Source organism: Tarenaya hassleriana, unplaced genomic scaffold (assembly GCF_000463585.1).
Source record: "Tarenaya hassleriana unplaced genomic scaffold, ASM46358v1 Cleome43, whole genome shotgun sequence".
Lineage (NCBI taxonomy): Eukaryota > Viridiplantae > Streptophyta > Magnoliopsida > Brassicales > Cleomaceae > Tarenaya > Tarenaya hassleriana.
This window is the reverse complement of record NW_010967059.1, coordinates 685,053-703,414: the sequence shown is the minus strand read 5'-3', so window position 1 is coordinate 703,414 and position 18,362 is coordinate 685,053. Positions and strand designations below refer to the sequence as shown.

The following is an 18,362-nucleotide window of genomic DNA, read 5'->3' as shown; positions in this document are numbered from 1 at the left end:
AACCTATCAAGAAAAGAGAAGTTAATCATCATATCATAATGCGGATTATGATATGATCACCGACTTCACTATCATTGGCAACAGACGCATGCTTTTGCTCTCCTCAGTCATGTTATACGCATCAAGGGCAAGTGAATGGCCAGATATTAATACCCCATCCGCTGGAACCTACACAAGATTTTCTATACAGCAAAATCTACATATGTTACGGATAACTATTGTAGGAAATTACTCATCCAAAGGTTTGATTTTACAAGAAATTGTTGACACAAAGAAGAAGATAACCACAATGGAGAACAAAGGGAACAATGACGGCGGTGAAGAAGCCAAGAAGAAAATCACGTAAGGGAAAGATGATCATGTGCTTAGCATGTGAGAGTGTGATGGGCCAAAATGGTTGACTAGGCTAAATGGGTTTTGAGCCCAAGAAGAAAATAATACTTTAGGATAAGGAATTGGTAACAAATTGTACTGGTCAAGGACAATATAGCAAGGGCTAAGAAGAAGAAATTCCCTATATATGTATTCAGCTTTAGTATTGAAAATAAAGAAGAGAAGTTTTTACTTTTATGTTTATTATGATCTTGCTCTAAAATCTCCATCTTCTACATTTCTAAACAAACAAAAGAAACAATAAGGATTAACATGCATTGTAGTTGTTTTTCTTGTTTTTATTTACTAAGAAAATAAACGGAGAGAACGTGAGTTGTGCAAAGATTTCATAGAAATCTAAGAACTATAACATACCAAGAAAAAATGAACAAAAGGAATAGCATCCATCAGTTACCATATTACCAGTGTTGAGGGACCTGGAATCACCCACCACAATGTTGCAACTCGTCCACCACCTCTTATCACCTGTACATTACGCACCTCTATAAAGTGCAAGTGAAAGAAAAAACATAATGCAGATTGCAGATATGGGTAAAAAAAACGGCAAGTATGGACCTCCAGATGTACATCTCTTTTCATCGTTCAGGTTTTGAAACTGCAGAGAGCGCTTGATGTCACTGACTGCTGCAAACATGAAATAGAAAGAAGATAAGTGTTCCTAACTGCAACCCACAGTCATAATACTTGTCATGATGACAGCAAGAATAATTAAAACAAGAATGATTGCAGATGCAATATACAATTTACAGCCTTAGTAAACACTTCACATCTCATTCAACTTAGTAATCGTTTTTTTTTCATCTGTTTTACATAATCAACCATTTTGTTCATGCAAGCAAACAAAATAATTCAGAGGACAATAACGAGGAGGAAAGACAGAAAAACACGAAGCCTACCAAGCATTACCTTTGTCATCTGCAACTTTACAACAAGACATTAAGAATTGGTCCTTACTAGCGTCTTTTTGAACCTATCAAGAAAAGAGAAGTTAATCATCAAATCACAAAGCAGATTATGAGATGAACACCAACATCACTATCATTGGCAACAAATGCAAGCTTTTGATCTCCCCAGTCATGCTAGACCCATCAAGGGCAAGCGAGTGGCCAGATATTAATACCCCATCTTCTGGAACCTACACAAGATTTTCTATACAGCAAAGTCTATATATGTTACAGATAAATATGACATATCAAGAAACAATAAACAAAAGGAATAGCATCTCTCAGTGACCAGATTCTATTATTGGGGGCCCGAAATGACCCACCACAATGTCATATATTGAATTTTCAACTCGGCTACCGCCTCTTATCCCCTCTGCATTACTTACCTGTATAAAGTGTACACAAAAGGAAACAACATAATGCAGTTTACAGAAATGGTAAAAAAACAGCAAGTACGGACCTCCAGATGTGTCTTTTTCCCTCGTTTGGGTTTTGAAACTGCAGAGAGCATTTGAAGTCACTTATTGCTGCAAACATGAAATAGAAAGAAGATAATGTTCATAACCGCTATCCACAATCATAATACTTGTCACGATGACAGCAAAAACAACTACAACAAGAATGACTGCAAATGCAAATACAATGCGACCTGCACCATACCGTCCTTCTTTGATTCCCTATAGACAATGGTAATACAAAACATTAGAAAACAGCAAGAGGTAAACACCGTAGGTTGAAATAAGCATTGACACGATACGACAAACAACGTAAAGACGATTAGAATTTTTTATATTGTTGTCAGAGGCAGCACAGCTCTGTTTTAATCCTGAGCACTAAAAATGCTACTGCTGCGACCATCACAATTATCAAAGTGAGATCTTGGCAAGCGTCCTACAGAACACTTTGTCACTTTAAATGAGAACTCGATTGTTTAGTCAGGAAACATAGCAAGAAAAACGCAACTCAAAAGGCCACCAAAATTAGTAAGAACTTCCTATACCAGAAAATCTTTCCCTTTCTTACGAGGATAGGTATTCTTACGATTTAAAATATCATCCTCATCACCATGGATACCTTTCTCTACGTTTGTCTTTGGAAAATTCGACAATCCTCGAACCTAATACAAATGCAAACCAAAAACAATCACGCATAAGCAACCAGATACATGCAAACTAACAAAATCACGTATAAGCAACCAGATACGACCAAGTGGACATGAACAACAAAGAGAATCAACCCATAGGATAGATTCGAGATTGAAAACTCCCCCCTGTATTGCTGCGAGGCTTCTACGTTGTGATCCTTTGACATCAGAACAAGTTGTTCTGGTCCAATTCAAAACTCACCATTAGGGGTTTGTGAACAAGTGGGAAGCTTTGCACTAAACAAACTCGTAATCAGAAACACGGAATCTAGATACCTATAATGGAGACAGGCACTTCAGCACAATAAGAACACCTTCCGCTCACCAAGTTACAAGAATCACACCTCAAGTTACTTCTGATTAGCTGATTTTGCTTCGATATTCTCATCAGCAGTTCATACTTCATAGTCTTGTACTAAAAAAACATAAAAGTTCGATCAATGTCTTAAAGACTGCACGAGAGAATTTGGATTCTAGGAAATAACCTCCTGCCCAGTGGAGGACAGTGCATGTGTTGATTAGTGGGTGGTTCTGTGACAGAGACCAAGGCTCCAAGAGTGCCCACTATGAGATTCACCCAAAGCAACTGTTTAATTAAAAGAAAAAAAGAAAGCTCTTTAAACCGATGGATATCCTCTACATACAGACAGCGCATAAGAAAGTAGAAAAATCTGTACATGACAAGGATCTGAACCTGCACAACTTTGAGTGGGACATCACTACTTGAAACTACCGCTACAATGTTAATGATGAGAACAACAACATTAACAGTGAGCTGAAATTGGATAATTCTCCGAGTTTTTGCGGACTTTAGATTCAGCACTGTAACTTCACGACATTATAAAAGGAAAGCTGGCCATGAAACATTCTTCGAAATAATGTAATCTTTACTACTCTCCATATAAAACAGCCTACAGAAACGAAGTATTTGTTAGCTGTTTCACCTTTATACCGACACATATTATCACAACTCAGTTTAAAAGAAGATCACCGACTTCACTATCATTGGCAACACAGACATACATTTTTCCTAGAATCATCGAGAGCAAGCGAGTGGCCTGATATAATAATTAATCCGTTGGAATCTACACAATATTTTTCAAACAGCAAAATGTATATATGTTGTAGATAAACTATGACACACCAAGAAAAAATAGCAAAAGGAGTAGCATCTATCACTAATCTGATTACCAATGTAGCGAGAAAGACATCACCCACCACAATTTCATATATTGAAATTTCAATTCCTCAACCACCTCTTATCCCCTGTGCATTACTCTCCTCTATAAAGTGTAAGCAAAAGGAATTAACATAATGCATATAACAGGAATGGTAAAAAATGGAGAGTACGAACCTCCAGATGTTAATGGAAAATACGAAAATATCAGAAAAAAACACATGAATGCATATATAGTTCAGTTACCCTAAAACTAAATTATTGAATTCCTACTTTTTGTGCCATATAGTTCAAACTAAATGAAGTACCTTCACACCAGCACTCTGACTCCTGGTCTACAGAGATTGTTTAGATAAGAAACTATATTGAGAATCTTGCAGCAGACATGTGGGTGGTATGACAAACAATTTCCCACAGATACGAACTCATTTGCCAAAGACGTTAAGAACAAACAATTTTGAAAGAAAGTAACCCTCAATTCAGCAATAAAATTATTTTTTGGACTAACACATTCTATATAAAAACACAACCAAGAGAAATAAAGTATTTGTCATCTTTTTACCTTTACACCGAGCCACCGACTATAGCTAGCAAATACTTTATTTCAGTGGATACTGTCTATAGCTTGCCAACAAAGATCATCCTCTGGGATTACAGACTTTTAGAGTTCATCGCATATTGGGATTTAGTCAACCTCATAGATTTTTCATGCTAATGCTACGCATTGTTAATATCTTGCTGCCATGCCCTCAATAGCCTTTTAAAATAAGAAATCTGCAAATAGGCAACTAACTGGACAAAAAATTAGATCGATTCACGTTACTAAAAAGTGTATCGATTCATGTTACTAAAAAGTGCTGTGCTGCGAGCCTTATAAAACAAAGGGTGGCTGTCTAATTGAAAGGCTGATGGCAATAAAACCTTGAAGTATTAGGTTCAAACCTTGTCTTCAGTCACAGCTCACATTACCACTTTCATCCATGTAGTTTTTGCATGAAGCCAAAAACAATTACCATCAAGATGACCATCAGTTCGCTCCCCATGGCAATGAAACAATTCAATCCCAACAACAAGAGAAAATAGACAGGTCAGAAAACAAAGGCATATCCCAGTTCATAGTAGACTAGTAATTGTCACAATGTGCAACAAGGAAAACTTACCAAAGGAGCTTGGCGTGAGATCGGATTTTTGGAAACGCATACTCTCTTCAACGAGAAGTTTTCTCTCTCTCTCTCTTTCTCAGAAATTTTTCTCACAATCTGTCTTCTCCTGCTTCGGAAGCAACCTGAGAGCATAATCAACCACACCTTTCATCTTTCGGAAATGTTCTGATGTTTTTATAAACAATCAGAACCGTTGCCAAGGAAAACATCGAACCAAGGAAATTTTAATGGAAAATGGAAGACCAAATGATTGATCTCTCCTACACAGAAATTTTGATCCTAGACTCATCAAAGGCAAGCGAGTGGCCTGATATTAATAACCCATCCGCTGGAACCTACACAAGATTCTCTATACAGCAAAATCTGTATATACTACAGAAAACAATAACATACAAAGAAAAAAAGAACAAAAGGAATAGCATCCATCAGTTACCATATTACCAACATTGAGGAGCCCGGCATCATCCACCACAATGTTGCAACTCGCCACGTCTTATCCCCTGTACAACAGAAAGAAACAGTAATGGAAGACACGAAAAAAAATCAGAAAAATCAAGTGAATGTTTATAACCGAATTGAGAAACCCTAAAACCAAATTGTTAAATTCTTACATTGCATGGCATATAGTTCAAAGGAAAAGAAATACCTTCACGCCATCCATCTGACTCAACTAAACTAAATATCTCTCATTCGTGGTCCATAGGGATCCTGTGCAAATAATGTTTTATAAAAAAACTCCATTGAGAATCTTGCAGCAGACATATGGGTGGTCTGATAAAAACAATGCCCACAGATATGAACTCGTGTGCCAATGAAATTAAGGACAAACACTTTTGAAAGAAGAAAACGCATAATTAAAAAAATTTACACATTCTATTAAACAAAGCTATAATGTAATCTTCACTGCTCTCCATATAAAGCAACCTACAGGAATAAAGTATTTGTTAGCGTCTTTTACCTTTATATCGACACAGATTATCACAACGCAGATTATGAGAAGATCGCCGACTTCACTATCACTGGCAACACAGATGCACGATTTTGCTAGAATCATCGAGGGCAAGCGAGATGGCAGATATTAACACTTTCCCTTGGAATCTACATAAAATTTTCCATACACCAAAATCTATATATGTTACAGATAAACTATGACATACCAAGAAACAATAGCAAAAGTTGTAGAAACATCAATCACTATCTAATTACCAATGTTGGGAGAACGTCATCACCCACCACAATTTCATACATTGAAATTTCAACTCGTCTACCACCTCTTATCCCCTTTGCATTACTCACCTCTACAAAGTGTAAACAAAAGGAAGTAACATAATGCATACTACAGAAATGGTAAAAAAAAAATGGCGAGTACGAACCTCCTGATATATGTTTCTCTCTTCCTCGTTCTGGTTTTGAAATTGCAGACTTTTTGTTGTCACTTTCTGCTGCAAACGTGAAATATAAAGAAGATATTGTTCATAACTGCTACATACAATCACAATACCTGTCCCGATAACAAAAGAATAACTGCAAAAGCTATGTTGCCTCCATCATCCCATCCTTCTTTCATTCTCTATGACACAAAACATTATAAAACAGCACACACGTCGGTGTAATTAGGCACAAGACAAATTGCAATTTTTTTATTGTTATTTTCAGAAGTAGCACGCCTCTGTTTTAATCTGAAGTAAAGATACCTTTGCTGCGACCATCACCACTATGATTGTGAGATCTTAGCCGATATCTTGTCGGACATCTTTTCACTTTCAGAATCCGACAAGGAATGAAAAGTTATTCCTTAAATGATAATAGGTTCAGTGGCTTATGTACCATAGGTTAATATTCCGCACTCCAGCACAATAGTTTTGGTAGGTTGGAGGTTGTCACTAGTTACCATTCGAACCTGAAAGTCCACAATTTAGTGCTGTAAGATTGCCCACCCAGCATACAGCCAAATCAAACAGGTTAATGGAAAATAAGAAAATATCATAAAACACACTTGAATGTGTATAACCAAATTCAGATACCCTAAAATTAAATTGTTGAATTCTTACTCTGTGTGCCATATAGTTCAAAGTAAATGAAGTACCTTCATACCAGCACTCCGCCTCCTGGTCTACAAAGAGTTTAGATAAGAAGTACCATCGAGAATCTTGCAGCAGACATGTGGGAGGTCTGATAAAAAAACAAATCAACATATCCTTTAGTACTCTCCACATAAAAACACAACCTAAAGAAACAAAGTATTTGTTAGCTATTTAGCTTTATACCGACTATATAGCTAGCAAAAACTTTACTTCAGTACGTAGTATTATACCGACTATATCTTGCCAACAAAGAGCAAGATACAGACCAACAATTCCATTAAAAATCAGCCACTCCGTTTAGGCAAACCTGATTGAGACATGTCGTAAGTTTAACAATATATGTAAATGCTAATACACCGAATAGTAAGCTCATTTAAAACATTTTCTACATGCACAGGAGTTTCTTCGCCGTTTTCTTTTGAAATACAAGCCATCAACAATCCCCACTCGGTGCCGATACCAACAACAGTGACCTTTGAGGACAGAAAATAGGTTAGTTAGTTACCCATATTCATAAAATTTACAGTCCTCATAAACACTTCAAACATCATTTGACTCTAGTAGTCTTTTTGTTTTTCAGTTTTACATAAACCATTTTTTTTCATGCAAACCAGATAATTCAGAGGACAATAACGAGCAGGAAAGACAAAAAACACAACCTATCGGAATGACGCCTTTGTCACAAGAAAGACATAAAAACACATAACCTACCGGAATTATGCCTTTGTCATCTGCAACTTTACAACAAGACATTAAGAATGGGCCCTTGCTAGCATCATTTTCAACCTATCAAGAAAGAGAAGTTAAACATCATATCAAAACGCAGATTATGATATGATCGCCAACTTCAGTATCATTGGAAGAAACGCAATCTTTTGCTCAACCCAGTCATTCTATACTCATCAAGGGCAAGCGAGTGGCCTGATATTAATACCCACCCGCTGGAATCTACAGAAGATATCCCATACAACAAAATCTATATATGTTAGAGATAACTATGACACACCAAGAAACAGGAAACAACAAAACAAACAAAAGGAATACTGGAATATCATCCATCAGTGACCAGATTTCCATTGGTGGGGGCCCCCACATCACCCACTACAATGCCATATATTGAAATTTCAACTCGCCTACCACCTCTTATCCCCAGTGCATTACTTGCCTGTATAAAGTCAGTGTAAACAAAAGGAAACAACATAAGGCAGATTATAGAGATGTTAAAAAAAATGGGAAATGCAGACCTCCAGATGTATGCGTCTCTTTTCCACGTTTGCGTTTTAAAAACTGCAGTAAGCGTTTGAAGTCACTGATTTCTGCAAACATGAAACAGAAAGAAGATAGTGTTCATAACTGCTACCCACAACCATAATACTTGTCACGGTGACAACAAGAACGACTGCAAATGCAATACTGCCTCCACCATACCATCCTTCTTTGATTCCCTATGCACAGTGGTAATACAAACATTAGAAAACATCAACAAGTAAACACCGTAGGTTGAAATAAGCAATGATACGGCAAACAAGGTAAAGACGATTAGAAATTTGTTTTAATTGTCTTCAGAGGTATCACACCTCTGTTTTGATCCTGAGCACTAACGAAGCTTCTGCTGCGATCATCACAACTATCAAAGTGAGACCTTGGCAGGCTTTCCAGAGAAAACTGTCACTTTAAATGAGGAACGACTGTTTAGTCAAGAAACACAGCAAGGAAAACATAACTGAAAAAAAACTAACAGAATTGGTAAGAACTTCCTATACCAGAAAATCTTTCCCTTTCTTACGCATAGGTAAGGTATTCTTACGCTTTACAATGTCATCATCATTAACATGGATACCTTTCTCTATGTTTGTCTTCAGAAAATCCGATAATCCTCGAACCTAATACAAACGCAAACTAACAAAATCATTATACCTGTCGCGGTGACAGCATGAAAGCTACAACAAGAACGACTGCAAATGCAATGCTGCCTCCACCATACCATCCTTCTTTGATTCCCTATGCACAGTGGCAATACAAACATTAGAAAACATCAATAAGTAAACACCGTAGGTTGAAATAACCAATGACCCAGGAAACAAGGTAAAGACGATTAGAAATTTGTTTTAATTGTCTTCAGAAGTATCACGTTTTTATTCTGAGCACTAATGAAGCTTCTGCTGCGATAATCACAACTATCAAAGTGAGATCTTGGCAAGCTGCCCAGAGAAAACTCTGTCACTTTAAATGAGGACCGATTGTTTAGTCAAGAAACACAGCAAGAAAAACATAACTGAAAAGGCAAACAGAATTGGTAAGAACTTCCTATACCAGAAAAGCTTTCCCTTTCTTACGAGGATAGGTGTTTGACACATAGATAAGGTATTCTTACGCTTTACAATGTCATCATCATCACCATGGATACCTTTCTTCAGGAAATTCGATAATCCTTGAACCTAATACAAGAGCAAACTAAAATAATCACGCATATGGCAAAGCGGGCATGAACAATAAAGAGAGTCAACCCAGAGGATAGATTCAAGATTGAAAACTTGCCCATCTGTATTGCTTTGAGGCTTCTAAGCTGTGATCCTTTGACATAAGAACAAGTTGTAGTCACCATAAGGGGATGGCAGGAGTCGTTTGTTTTCCCCCTGAAGATATCAGTTCCGAATTTTCAATACCGAAACACCACACGGAAGAAACATATAGCTGTGCTTAAAAAGAATTAAAGCAAAATGTAAAAGAAAACATGAAGATTACCATCAGTTCGCTCCCCCATGGTTATGAAACCATTTGCAGCCCAACAACAAGAGAAAAGAGATAGGTCAGAAAAGAAACCAAAGCATATCTCAGTTCATAGTAAACAAGTAATTGTCTGAAAATGCAACAAGGAAAACATACCAAAAGACCTCTCGTTCATCTTTCATCTGTCGAAAATGTCTGAACAATCAGACACCGTTGTGAAGGAAAACATCGAACCAAAGAAAGTTTAGTGGAGAATGGAAGAACAAAAGATTGATTCCAGAACTCCAAAACTTTTTCAAAGAAGGAGAAATCTCCGGCGAACTTACCGTCGCCATTCTTCTTTTTCCGGTCGCGAGAAAACAATTTTGAATGAGAGAAGAAAGCAACACAATAGTAGTGCCCTTATGGGCTTATGCCCAAGTCCAACAACCCATAAACCTGCACACATTACATTTCTGTACGTATGCGATGTATGTATGTAACTATGTCTGTAGAGGAGATCATACTCGGTTAAGCTAGTAAGTAGTGAAGTGATCATAACGGATACTTTTTGCAACGTGTCACAATATTATTGGTGCTAATTGCCCTGTAAACGCTTCTCGTCCACGCCTCCAAGTGACGTCGTTTCGGTTAGCCAGCGGTTGCCACGCGTTTCAATTTTTTTACCACGAGGCATTATCACAGGCTAATCAAAGTGAATTATGTTTGCTTTTTTTCAGAAGTCATGTTAATTAAGTAACGGTGTTAAATGTCGTGTGGGAATATGCCACAAATGTCCAAAGTTGTGTATTTTTTAGTTAATTAAAAAAATGTATGTAGTTAGTTGACATTTTTAGATAAATTCACGTATTTACTTGCCATTTTTTTAAATATAAAAACAAGGATCATTTACCATTAAAATATTAAATATTTTAAAATCAATTGATATGTCAAATTTGTGTATTCAATTTCATTTCTCCATTACTTTTTAGATTAAAAATATCAACTACATCATTTTCTTTAAACAATGAGGATGATATATGATGATTTTTTTCATATTAAAAAACACTTACATAAATATAAAAACAAATATTTACTATGGTTTTTAAAAATAAAAAGTACATATGAGCTGTAGAAAAATAATAATATATTTTAAATATTTGTCAAATCAAAGGGCTCTAATCTAAAATTATTTTGATGTAATTTGTGATTTATATAAAAAAAATATTTAGAATATAATCGTTAATTATATTGATTAAACTTTTTAATTGTAACAGTAAATTAAATTAAATTAAAGCAAATGCGAAAAAAATGATTAATTTAATTTTCATTACATGATACTTCTAACCCTGATATTAATATAAATAATATTATGGATAATACAATAACGATAAATATTATTTTTAGATTATACAATCTAATTTTAAATTATACCAAATCGCAAGATGATTTTAGTTTTTACTCGATAATTCTAAACTACAATTAATGGTTTCCTTTTATATCATACATATATCATCGCTAGAAGGAGATGAAAACTTCAACGCAATATCTTCAACTTTTACGACAATTATAATCGTAAAGTGCGTTTGAAATCGTTGTTTCAATCACAGAACCACGGTTTGGGTAAGATGATCACGTTTACTATTCCAATCACACAAGTATCGTGAAGAACCACATTAACAAATGTGATCACGTTTGATGTTCCAATCACACAAGTATCGAATCGCGGCTAACAAATGCGATCAGATCATAGTCTGGCTCAGGTTCCAATCAAGCCATCATGGCTCGAGTCACCGATACTACCCCCCCCCAGCCAGTAGAACCGTCAGTTGCAGTCTCTCCATCACCAGCTCATCACCGGTGACTACGACCACAGCAGCCACCTCCTCATGGCATGGAACCTTGAACAGATGGGTCATGTACTTTGTTATTTTCTCCATCACCTATATCATTTTCGTCGCACTTCTCTGCAACATCTTCTTTACGATATCTACTATAGCTGATCTAGATTCTTCAACTCTCCCATCTGAGCTCTCGAGATGTGTTAATCCTCACACATTCTCCTCTGTTTCTGATCAACACCCAAAATTAACAGATTTCTGGGTTGTATTTATAAACAGGAAATTCTTGAGAAGAAGAAGAATTTAATCAATGCTTATCATATATTTTATTCAACAAACGTACTTAAATAGATTCTACAAATTACATAACTGCTTTTACAAACTGACACATAGCTAACTACAACTATATAATCTGATCCACACTTGTCTCCCTATCAAACCTTCAAACACGTGTTTCAATGCCTCAAGCCAACTCAGCGCTTGCTTCCCAACATACTCCTCCTTGGATTAAGGCTTGGAACACATCCCAATCTTCTCTCTTAATATCTCGAACATGCTGGCATGAAATGGCTTAGTAAACAGATCGGCTTTCTGATTTTCCGACTTGCAGTAAACCAAAACGATCTCTTCTTCTTGTTGAACTTCTCTAAGGAAGTAATACTTGATCTTGAAGTGCTTTGTCTTCCCGTGAAACACTGGATTCTGTGAGATTGCTATAGCCGCCTGATTGTCGATCTGAATCCTTGTTGGTCCTCTGAATTCAACTCCCAAATCTGTCAGAATCTTCCTGAGCCAAATTGCTTGATTAGCAGCTTCTGTTGCAGCAACAAATTCTGCTTCTGCAGTGGATTGTGCCACTATACTTTGCTTCCTCGAACTCCAAGAAAAACATCCCGAACCCAGCGTAAAAACAATAACCAGAGGTGCTTTTCATGTCTTCCCATGATCCTGCCCAATCGCCATCGACAAAGCCTTCCAAATCGAACTCTTGAACTGAGCAGAACTTGATCCCATATGATTTAGTTCCATTCAGGTATCTGAGAACTCTCTTTGCGAACACCAAATGCTCCTTCTTTGCACAATGTAGAAACTTTTGTTGGGGACGGCGGTTGTTGACGACAGCAAAACTCCGGCAATTCGAGCGATTCCAGATAAGTACCTGAAATTAAAAGAATATTTTGTCGAGGCATGTGAAACACAGTTTCCTTAAGTTCGATTTTCGTGCCACCTCTAAAGCTTCGAGGCTATTGGAGCACGGTGAACTCCCAGAATACAACGACCGCATATTTGGAAGAAGCTTTCCAAATATCAAGCGAACTCAGAGAGAGATATGAGCAAATATGTGAATGCTCTTTTTTCTCTAGAATGCTTGTTTCTTTTCTGTGTGATTAATGAGCTAACCCAAGACCCCTATTTATAGTAGAGAGGAGAATCTCAAAATAAATCAATTTGAATTTTAAAATTCAAATTTGATTTTATCTTGATATTATCTCAATCTTATCTCAATCATATTTGATAGATTTTCTGCGGATTTGAATCCAATTTGAATTTCAAATTCAAACAAGAATATTCTCTCAATATTCTGCAGATTTAAAACTTTCCACGGACCGGGTTTCTCACGGACTAGGCCCATTTTGATTCTATCAAATAAACCCAAATCCAACAATCCCCCACAAGAATCAAAATATGGCCTTGAGTTAGGTGAACTTAAATGCATCTCATGCAATAAATGACTCTGGAATATTCTAATTGTTGAGCTCCCTCACCGTGATATTTTTTCAAATGAGAATTAACATCAATTGGAGTTCTGGCCTCAGAATTTCTACCTTTGTCAAATCTCTCTAAGATTTGTTTTATATAGTGACCTTGGGATAACACATAACCATCTTGTATCTTGATAATTCTCTCATACCAAAAATTACATCTGCTATTCCCAAGTCTTTCATGTTAAAGTAATTCGATAACATGGTTTTCGTAGCTTTAATCACCTTATCACTGCTACCAGTGATGATCATATCATCTACGTAAAGACAGATAATCACAAATTTTGTCTCGTTACCTTTGACATATATGCACTTGTCAACCTCGTTGACTCGAAATCCATTTGACAACATTACGTTATCAAACTTCGAATGCCATTGTTTCGGAGCTTGTTTAAGTCCATACAAGGATTTCACAAATTTACACACTTTTTCCTCTTGTCCGTGCACTCTACACCCTTCAGGTTGAAGCATGTATACTTCTTCTTCCAGTTCACCATTCAGAAACGCAGTCTTTACATCAATCTGATGTAATTCTAGATTATGTAAGGCTACCAAGGCTATAATAAGCCTTATGGATGTTTTCCGAGCGACTGGAGAGTAAACATCGAAGTAATCGACACCCTCAGTTTGCCTATAGTCTTTGACTACAAGTCTCGTCTTCTATTTTCAATAGAACCATCCGGTTTCATCTTTCTTTTGAAGATCCATTTATAACCCAATGGTTTACATCCTTGTGGAAGATCCACAAGTTCCCAAGTGTGATTTTGTCGGATTGATTTAATCTCACTCTTCACTGCTTCCTTCCAATAAGGAGCTTCAAGATATGACATAGCCTCTTAATATGTCTGTGGTTCTTTATCCAACATAAACGTTAGATAATCAGAACCAAAAGAAGTCAGTTTCTTTGCCCTTTTACTTCTTCTAGGCTCTTCATCTTCTTCCTCTAATTGCTTAGAAGATTCATGAATTCTTTGAGATTCCATACCACTTGGATCTAATTCTATCCGAGTCTTATAGGGAAATACATCTTCAAAAAACGAAGCGTCTCTTGATTCAACGACTGTATTCGCATGTATTTCAGAATTATCTGATTTATACACCAAGAATCGGTAAGCACTCGAATTGTGTGCATAACAAATAAACATGCAATCTATTGTCTTTGGTCCTAACCTAGTTCGTTTTGGAATAGGGATAGGAACCTTAGCCAGACAACCCCATACTCTCAAGTATTTGTAGCTAGGTGATTTGCCTTTCCACAACTCATAGGGCGTTTTGTCGAGCCTTTTATGGGGCACTCTGTTTAATACAAAGTTAGCAGAAATCACTGCTTCCCCCCACAAGTTCTGAGGAGATCCAGAACTTATTAACATAGCATTCATTATCTCTTTCAGCGTTCTATTCTTGCGTTCAGCAATGCCATTCTGTTCTGGCATATAAGGGGCTGTAGTTTGATGGATGATGCCATGATCTGCGCACAATTGCGCAAAAGGCGACTCATATTCACCTCCTCTATCGCTTCTCAAAGCTTTGATTTTCTTTCCAAGTTGATTTTCAACTTCGTTTTTATAGAGTTTAAACATCTCTATTGCCTCATCTTTACTTCTCATTAAGTAGAGATAACAATACCGAGTACAATCATCAATAAAAGTAATGAAGTACTTCTTTCCACCTCTGGTTTGTACATATTTCAAATCGTATACATCTGTATGTATCAATTCCAAAGGTTCAGTACTTCGTTCAATATTTTTAAACGAAGACTTAGCAAATTTCGCTTCAACGCAGACTTCACACTTGTGGTCTTTGTCTAATTTAAATTTTGGCAGTAGATTACAAGACATTAATCTTTGCATAGACTTAAGATTCACATGTCCTAATCTACCATGCCATAATCTTGACTCATTCAAGTAAGCAGAAGAAGTAGAAGCTTTATTAATATCATTTGCGGTTATATTGTTTGCCGCATTGGTGTTACAAATAGTCATTACATTCATCTTGAACATACCATTTGCTAGATAACCTCTACCCAGATATACACCATCTTTTGACACTACAACTCTCTCAGACTCAAAAACTAGCTTAAAGCCTTTCTTTGACATCACAGATCCAGAGAGCATGTTCTTGCGAATGTCTGGCACATGAAGAACCTCAGTGAGTGTCAGCTTCTTTCCAGATGTCATCTTCAAAATGACTGAACCCTTGCCTTCCACTTTGGATGCAGTAGAGTTTCCCATATAACAGCTTTCTCCTGTGACAGTGTCATAGGTGGTGAATATCCATTTGTTAGCACAAATGTGGCGGGTTGCTCCAGTGTCAATCCACCATTCTCTCGGATTATCTCCGACCATGTTCACTTCTGACACAACTGCTACGAACTTTGACTCCCCATCTTCTACTTCAGCTACATGAGCTTGGGTCTTATTCCCAATTTTCTTCTGGGCACCTTCCTTGCGATGGTAGCAGTCCTTCGCCAGATGTCCAGTCTTGCCACAGACGTAGCAATTCCTCTTGAATTTCTTGGAGTTGACATTCTTATCAATCTTCCACTTCTTAATCCCTTTGGCCTTAGTCGTCTCAACGACGTTTGCCTTGGATCCAAACTGCCTATTCATTTTAAGAATAGGTTGAGACTCCTGCCGAATTCTCACACGACGATGTAAATCATTCAAAGACATGTCCTTAGGTTTTTGCCTCAGGTCATTCTTGAAACTCGTCCAGGATGGAGGTAACTTTTAAATCAGAGTTGCCACCTGTAACCGTTCATTTACCATGATGCCTTCTCCCGCCAAGTTGTGGAAGATGATTTGCAATTCATCTACTTGTTCCACAACACTCCTTGTATCTACCATGTGGTAGTTTAGGAGCTTGGCTACCACCATTCGCCCTTGGCTAGCCTCTTCGACCTGATACTTATGATCAATCGCTTCCCAGAGTTGCGCTTGGCTGTAACGTATTTGGAGAAAACACCATACAGTGAATCATCCAAACCGTTCAACACAAAGTTCCAACACATGAAGTTGTTATGTTTCCATTGTTGGCAACTAGCTAGAGATTGGGCATTGCCCTCCTCTGGGTTGGAGAAAACACCATACAGTGAATCATCCAAACCGTTCAACACAAAGTTCCAACACATGAAGTTGTTATGTTTCCATTGTTGGCAACTAGCTAGAGATTGGGCATTGCCCTCCTCTGGGTTTGGTTCCTCTTCAGTGAGGTACCGTGACAACTTAAGTTGTGTTAAGAAAAACAACATCTTTTGTTGCCAGCGTTTGAAATTTTGACCTTTAAATTGTTAAGGTCTCTCAGCCGGGCCGATTGGTACAATAGGAATTGCCTGGTTTTCGGAGTTCGCAACAACCGAAGGCATTCTGGAGGGACGACAACGTTCACAATGTTTGGCACTTGATTATTCGTATCTATGCCAACAGCATCATGATTAACGGGGTTAATAACCTCCGCTATATGAGGATTCTCATCAATGTCCATAGCAGGAATCTCATTCCCTGGAGCAGTATTTGAATCCATGGGATTTCTTGGATTATTAACGATGTGTGGAATAAATCCAATCATTGTTAGCTTTCACAAAGCTTATAAACTAAACCGAGTTTCACTTAACTTATAAATTGGTTTGGCTCGCTTCCAGTGATAGTCGGAGGGTTCACCCCGATTCCCACATCCTTACTATGAGGAGGGTATAAAGGGCTTCCTCTTCAAACCCGATCCGCTAAGACAAAGCTTGCTTCCCCAATTTACAGGAAAAGTTACTTCCAATTTTGTTTAACCTTTTTCTTTTCTTCCAAAAAAAAAAGATAATAATTTTTTTCCTTCAAAAAATAATATTAAAAAAATATATATTTTCCTTTTTTTTCTCCCCACAAAACACTTTCAAATAAAAGATATTGGGCTTACTTTTTTGGGTTTTTAAATTAGTCTCATTGAATTGGGCCAAAACAAAAAATTTCAATTTGGACTTACTCTTTTGAGCTTTTCAATTAATCTTTTTGAATTTAATTTGGACTTCACAAGTAACCTCTTTTAATTTGGGCTTCAATTTTAAATTTGGGCCTTAAACTCAATTGGAGTTAAATTCATTAATATTTGAAAAAGAAAACAACCAATTTTTTTTTTCCAACACTTTTTTTTTTAACCTAATTGTTTCTAAATCCAAATTCGTGTGAGGTTTTATACTGAAATTAAAAGAGATTTAGGCACTTACCCGAGAAGTTTGCCTCGTGTTAACCATATTCTAACTTAAGAATGTTGGAAACGGCGGTTGTTGACGACAGCAAAACTCCGGCAATTCGAGCGATTCCAGATAAGTACCTCAAATTAAAAGAATATTTTGTCGAGATCTGTGAAACACAGTTTTCTTAAGTTCGATTTTCGTGCCACCTCTAAAGCTTTGAGGCTATTGGAGCACGGTGAACTCACAGGATACAACGACCGCATATTTGGAAGAAGCTTTCCAAATACCAAGCGAACTCAGAGAGAGATATGAGCAAATATGTGAATGCTCTTTTTTCTCTAGAATGCTTGTTTCTTTTCTGTGTGATTAATGAGCTAACCCAAGACCCCTATTTATAGTAGAGGGCAGAATCTCAAAATAAATCAATTTGAATTTCAAAATTCAAATTTGATTTTATCTTGATATTATCTCAATCTTATCTCAATCATATTTGATAAATTTTCTACGGATTTGAATCCAATTTGAATTTCAAATTCAAACAAGAATATTCTCTCAATGTTCTGCAGATTTAAAACTTTCCACGGACCGAGTTTCTCACGGGCTAGGCCCGTTTTGATTCTATCAAATAAACTCAAATCCAACAACCTTGACAGTACACATACAACAAACTGAATGTCTGGTCTTGTGGCTGTCAGGTACATCAAACAACCAACCAAACTCATGTAATATTTTTCTTCTACTGCTTCACTATCTGCGAACTTCAGCAACTTAACTTTCTGTTCCAGTGGTGTTCTCATGCTCTTGCTTTGTTCCATACTGAAACGTGCTAGAATTTGCTTCAAATACTTCTGTTGACACATAAATATTCCTCCTTCTGTCTGATATATTTCCAGACCAAGGAACTGAGATATAAGTCCGAGATCTGTCATCTCAAACTCAGTACTCAGAAACTTTTTCACAT

At 36.9% G+C, this 18,362-nt stretch overlaps 2 protein-coding genes and 1 long non-coding RNA gene across 40 annotated transcripts; all 3 read right to left on the bottom strand.

Annotated features, from left to right (window-relative positions):
* Positions 1–1,000, bottom strand: LOC104825251. The gene is made up of 3 exons (XR_773600.1): positions 949–1,000; positions 788–858; positions 1–613 (listed from the first exon to the last, which is right to left on the bottom strand). It is a non-coding gene; the product is annotated as an uncharacterized LOC104825251 (long non-coding RNA).
* A 241-nt stretch (positions 1,001–1,241) lies between these two features.
* On the bottom strand, positions 1,242–6,487 carry LOC104825250. 20 transcript variants are annotated; one of them, XM_010557548.2, is made up of 8 exons: positions 3,176–3,729; positions 2,967–3,067; positions 2,758–2,896; positions 2,606–2,662; positions 2,412–2,454; positions 1,998–2,014; positions 1,798–1,864; positions 1,252–1,363 (listed from the first exon to the last, which is right to left on the bottom strand). In XM_010557548.2, the coding sequence occupies exons 3-8, from the start codon at positions 2,885–2,887 to the stop codon at positions 1,330–1,332; spliced, it is 348 nt and encodes a 115-aa protein (XP_010555850.1). In that variant the 5' UTR covers positions 2,888–2,896; positions 2,967–3,067; positions 3,176–3,729; the 3' UTR covers positions 1,252–1,329. The 20 variants fall into 20 exon arrangements, 1 of the variants encoding a protein (XP_010555850.1); XR_002024597.1 differs by lacking the exons at positions 1,252–1,363; positions 2,606–2,662; positions 2,758–2,896; positions 2,967–3,067; positions 3,176–3,729 and adding exons at positions 5,255–5,321; positions 5,468–5,529; positions 5,690–5,745; ... (1 more) ...; positions 6,195–6,224; positions 6,323–6,487 and having other exon boundaries at positions 1,384–2,454; XR_002024596.1 differs by lacking the exons at positions 1,252–1,363; positions 2,606–2,662; positions 2,758–2,896; positions 2,967–3,067; positions 3,176–3,729 and adding exons at positions 5,255–5,321; positions 5,468–5,529; positions 5,690–5,745; positions 6,195–6,224; positions 6,323–6,487 and having other exon boundaries at positions 1,384–2,454.
* A 475-nt stretch (positions 6,488–6,962) lies between these two features.
* Positions 6,963–9,359, bottom strand: LOC104825248 (calcium-transporting ATPase 8, plasma membrane-type-like). 19 transcript variants are annotated; one of them, XM_019203931.1, is made up of 8 exons: positions 9,280–9,359; positions 8,823–8,906; positions 8,483–8,576; positions 8,270–8,350; positions 7,617–7,691; positions 7,295–7,378; positions 7,172–7,212; positions 6,965–6,993 (listed from the first exon to the last, which is right to left on the bottom strand). In XM_019203931.1, exons 3-7 carry the CDS (start codon positions 8,525–8,527, stop codon positions 7,183–7,185), a joined length of 315 nt encoding a protein of 104 aa, XP_019059476.1. In that variant the 5' UTR covers positions 8,528–8,576; positions 8,823–8,906; positions 9,280–9,359; the 3' UTR covers positions 6,965–6,993; positions 7,172–7,182. The 19 variants fall into 19 exon arrangements, 6 of the variants coding, with proteins under 6 accessions (XP_019059476.1, XP_019059477.1, XP_019059475.1 ...); XR_002024604.1 differs by lacking the exon at positions 7,295–7,378 and adding an exon at positions 8,150–8,221 and having other exon boundaries at positions 6,981–6,993; positions 7,617–8,070; positions 8,334–8,350; XR_002024601.1 differs by lacking the exons at positions 7,172–7,212; positions 7,295–7,378 and adding an exon at positions 8,150–8,221 and having other exon boundaries at positions 6,963–6,993; positions 7,617–8,070; positions 8,334–8,350.
* Between the last annotated feature and the right edge of the window lie 9,003 nt (positions 9,360–18,362).

What these genes read in the sequence shown, in the direction of transcription:
- LOC104825250 (XM_010557548.2), bottom strand. Translation starts at nt 2,887, where the DNA reads ATGAAGTATGAACTGCTGATGAGAATATCGAAGCAAAATCAGCTAATC. An exon ending in AGTGCCTGTCTCCATTATAG is followed by an intron (nt 2,663 to 2,757) that starts GTATCTAGATTC and finishes GAATTGGACCAG; the next exon opens with AACAACTTGTTCTGATGTCA. An exon ending in AGCCTCGCAGCAATACAGGG is followed by an intron (nt 2,455 to 2,605) that starts GGGAGTTTTCAA and finishes CATTTGTATTAG; the next exon opens with GTTCGAGGATTGTCGAATTT.
- LOC104825248 (XM_019203927.1), bottom strand. Translation starts at nt 8,527, where the DNA reads ATGATCGCAGCAGAAGCTTCGTTAGTGCTCAGGATCAAAACAGAG. An exon ending in TGCTCAGGATCAAAACAGAG is followed by an intron (nt 8,351 to 8,482) that starts GTGTGATACCTC and finishes CACTGTGCATAG; the next exon opens with GGAATCAAAGAAGGATGGTA. An exon ending in CCGTGACAAGTATTATGGTT is followed by an intron (nt 7,692 to 8,269) that starts GTGGGTAGCAGT and finishes CTTTCTTGATAG; the next exon opens with GTTGAAAATGATGCTAGCAA.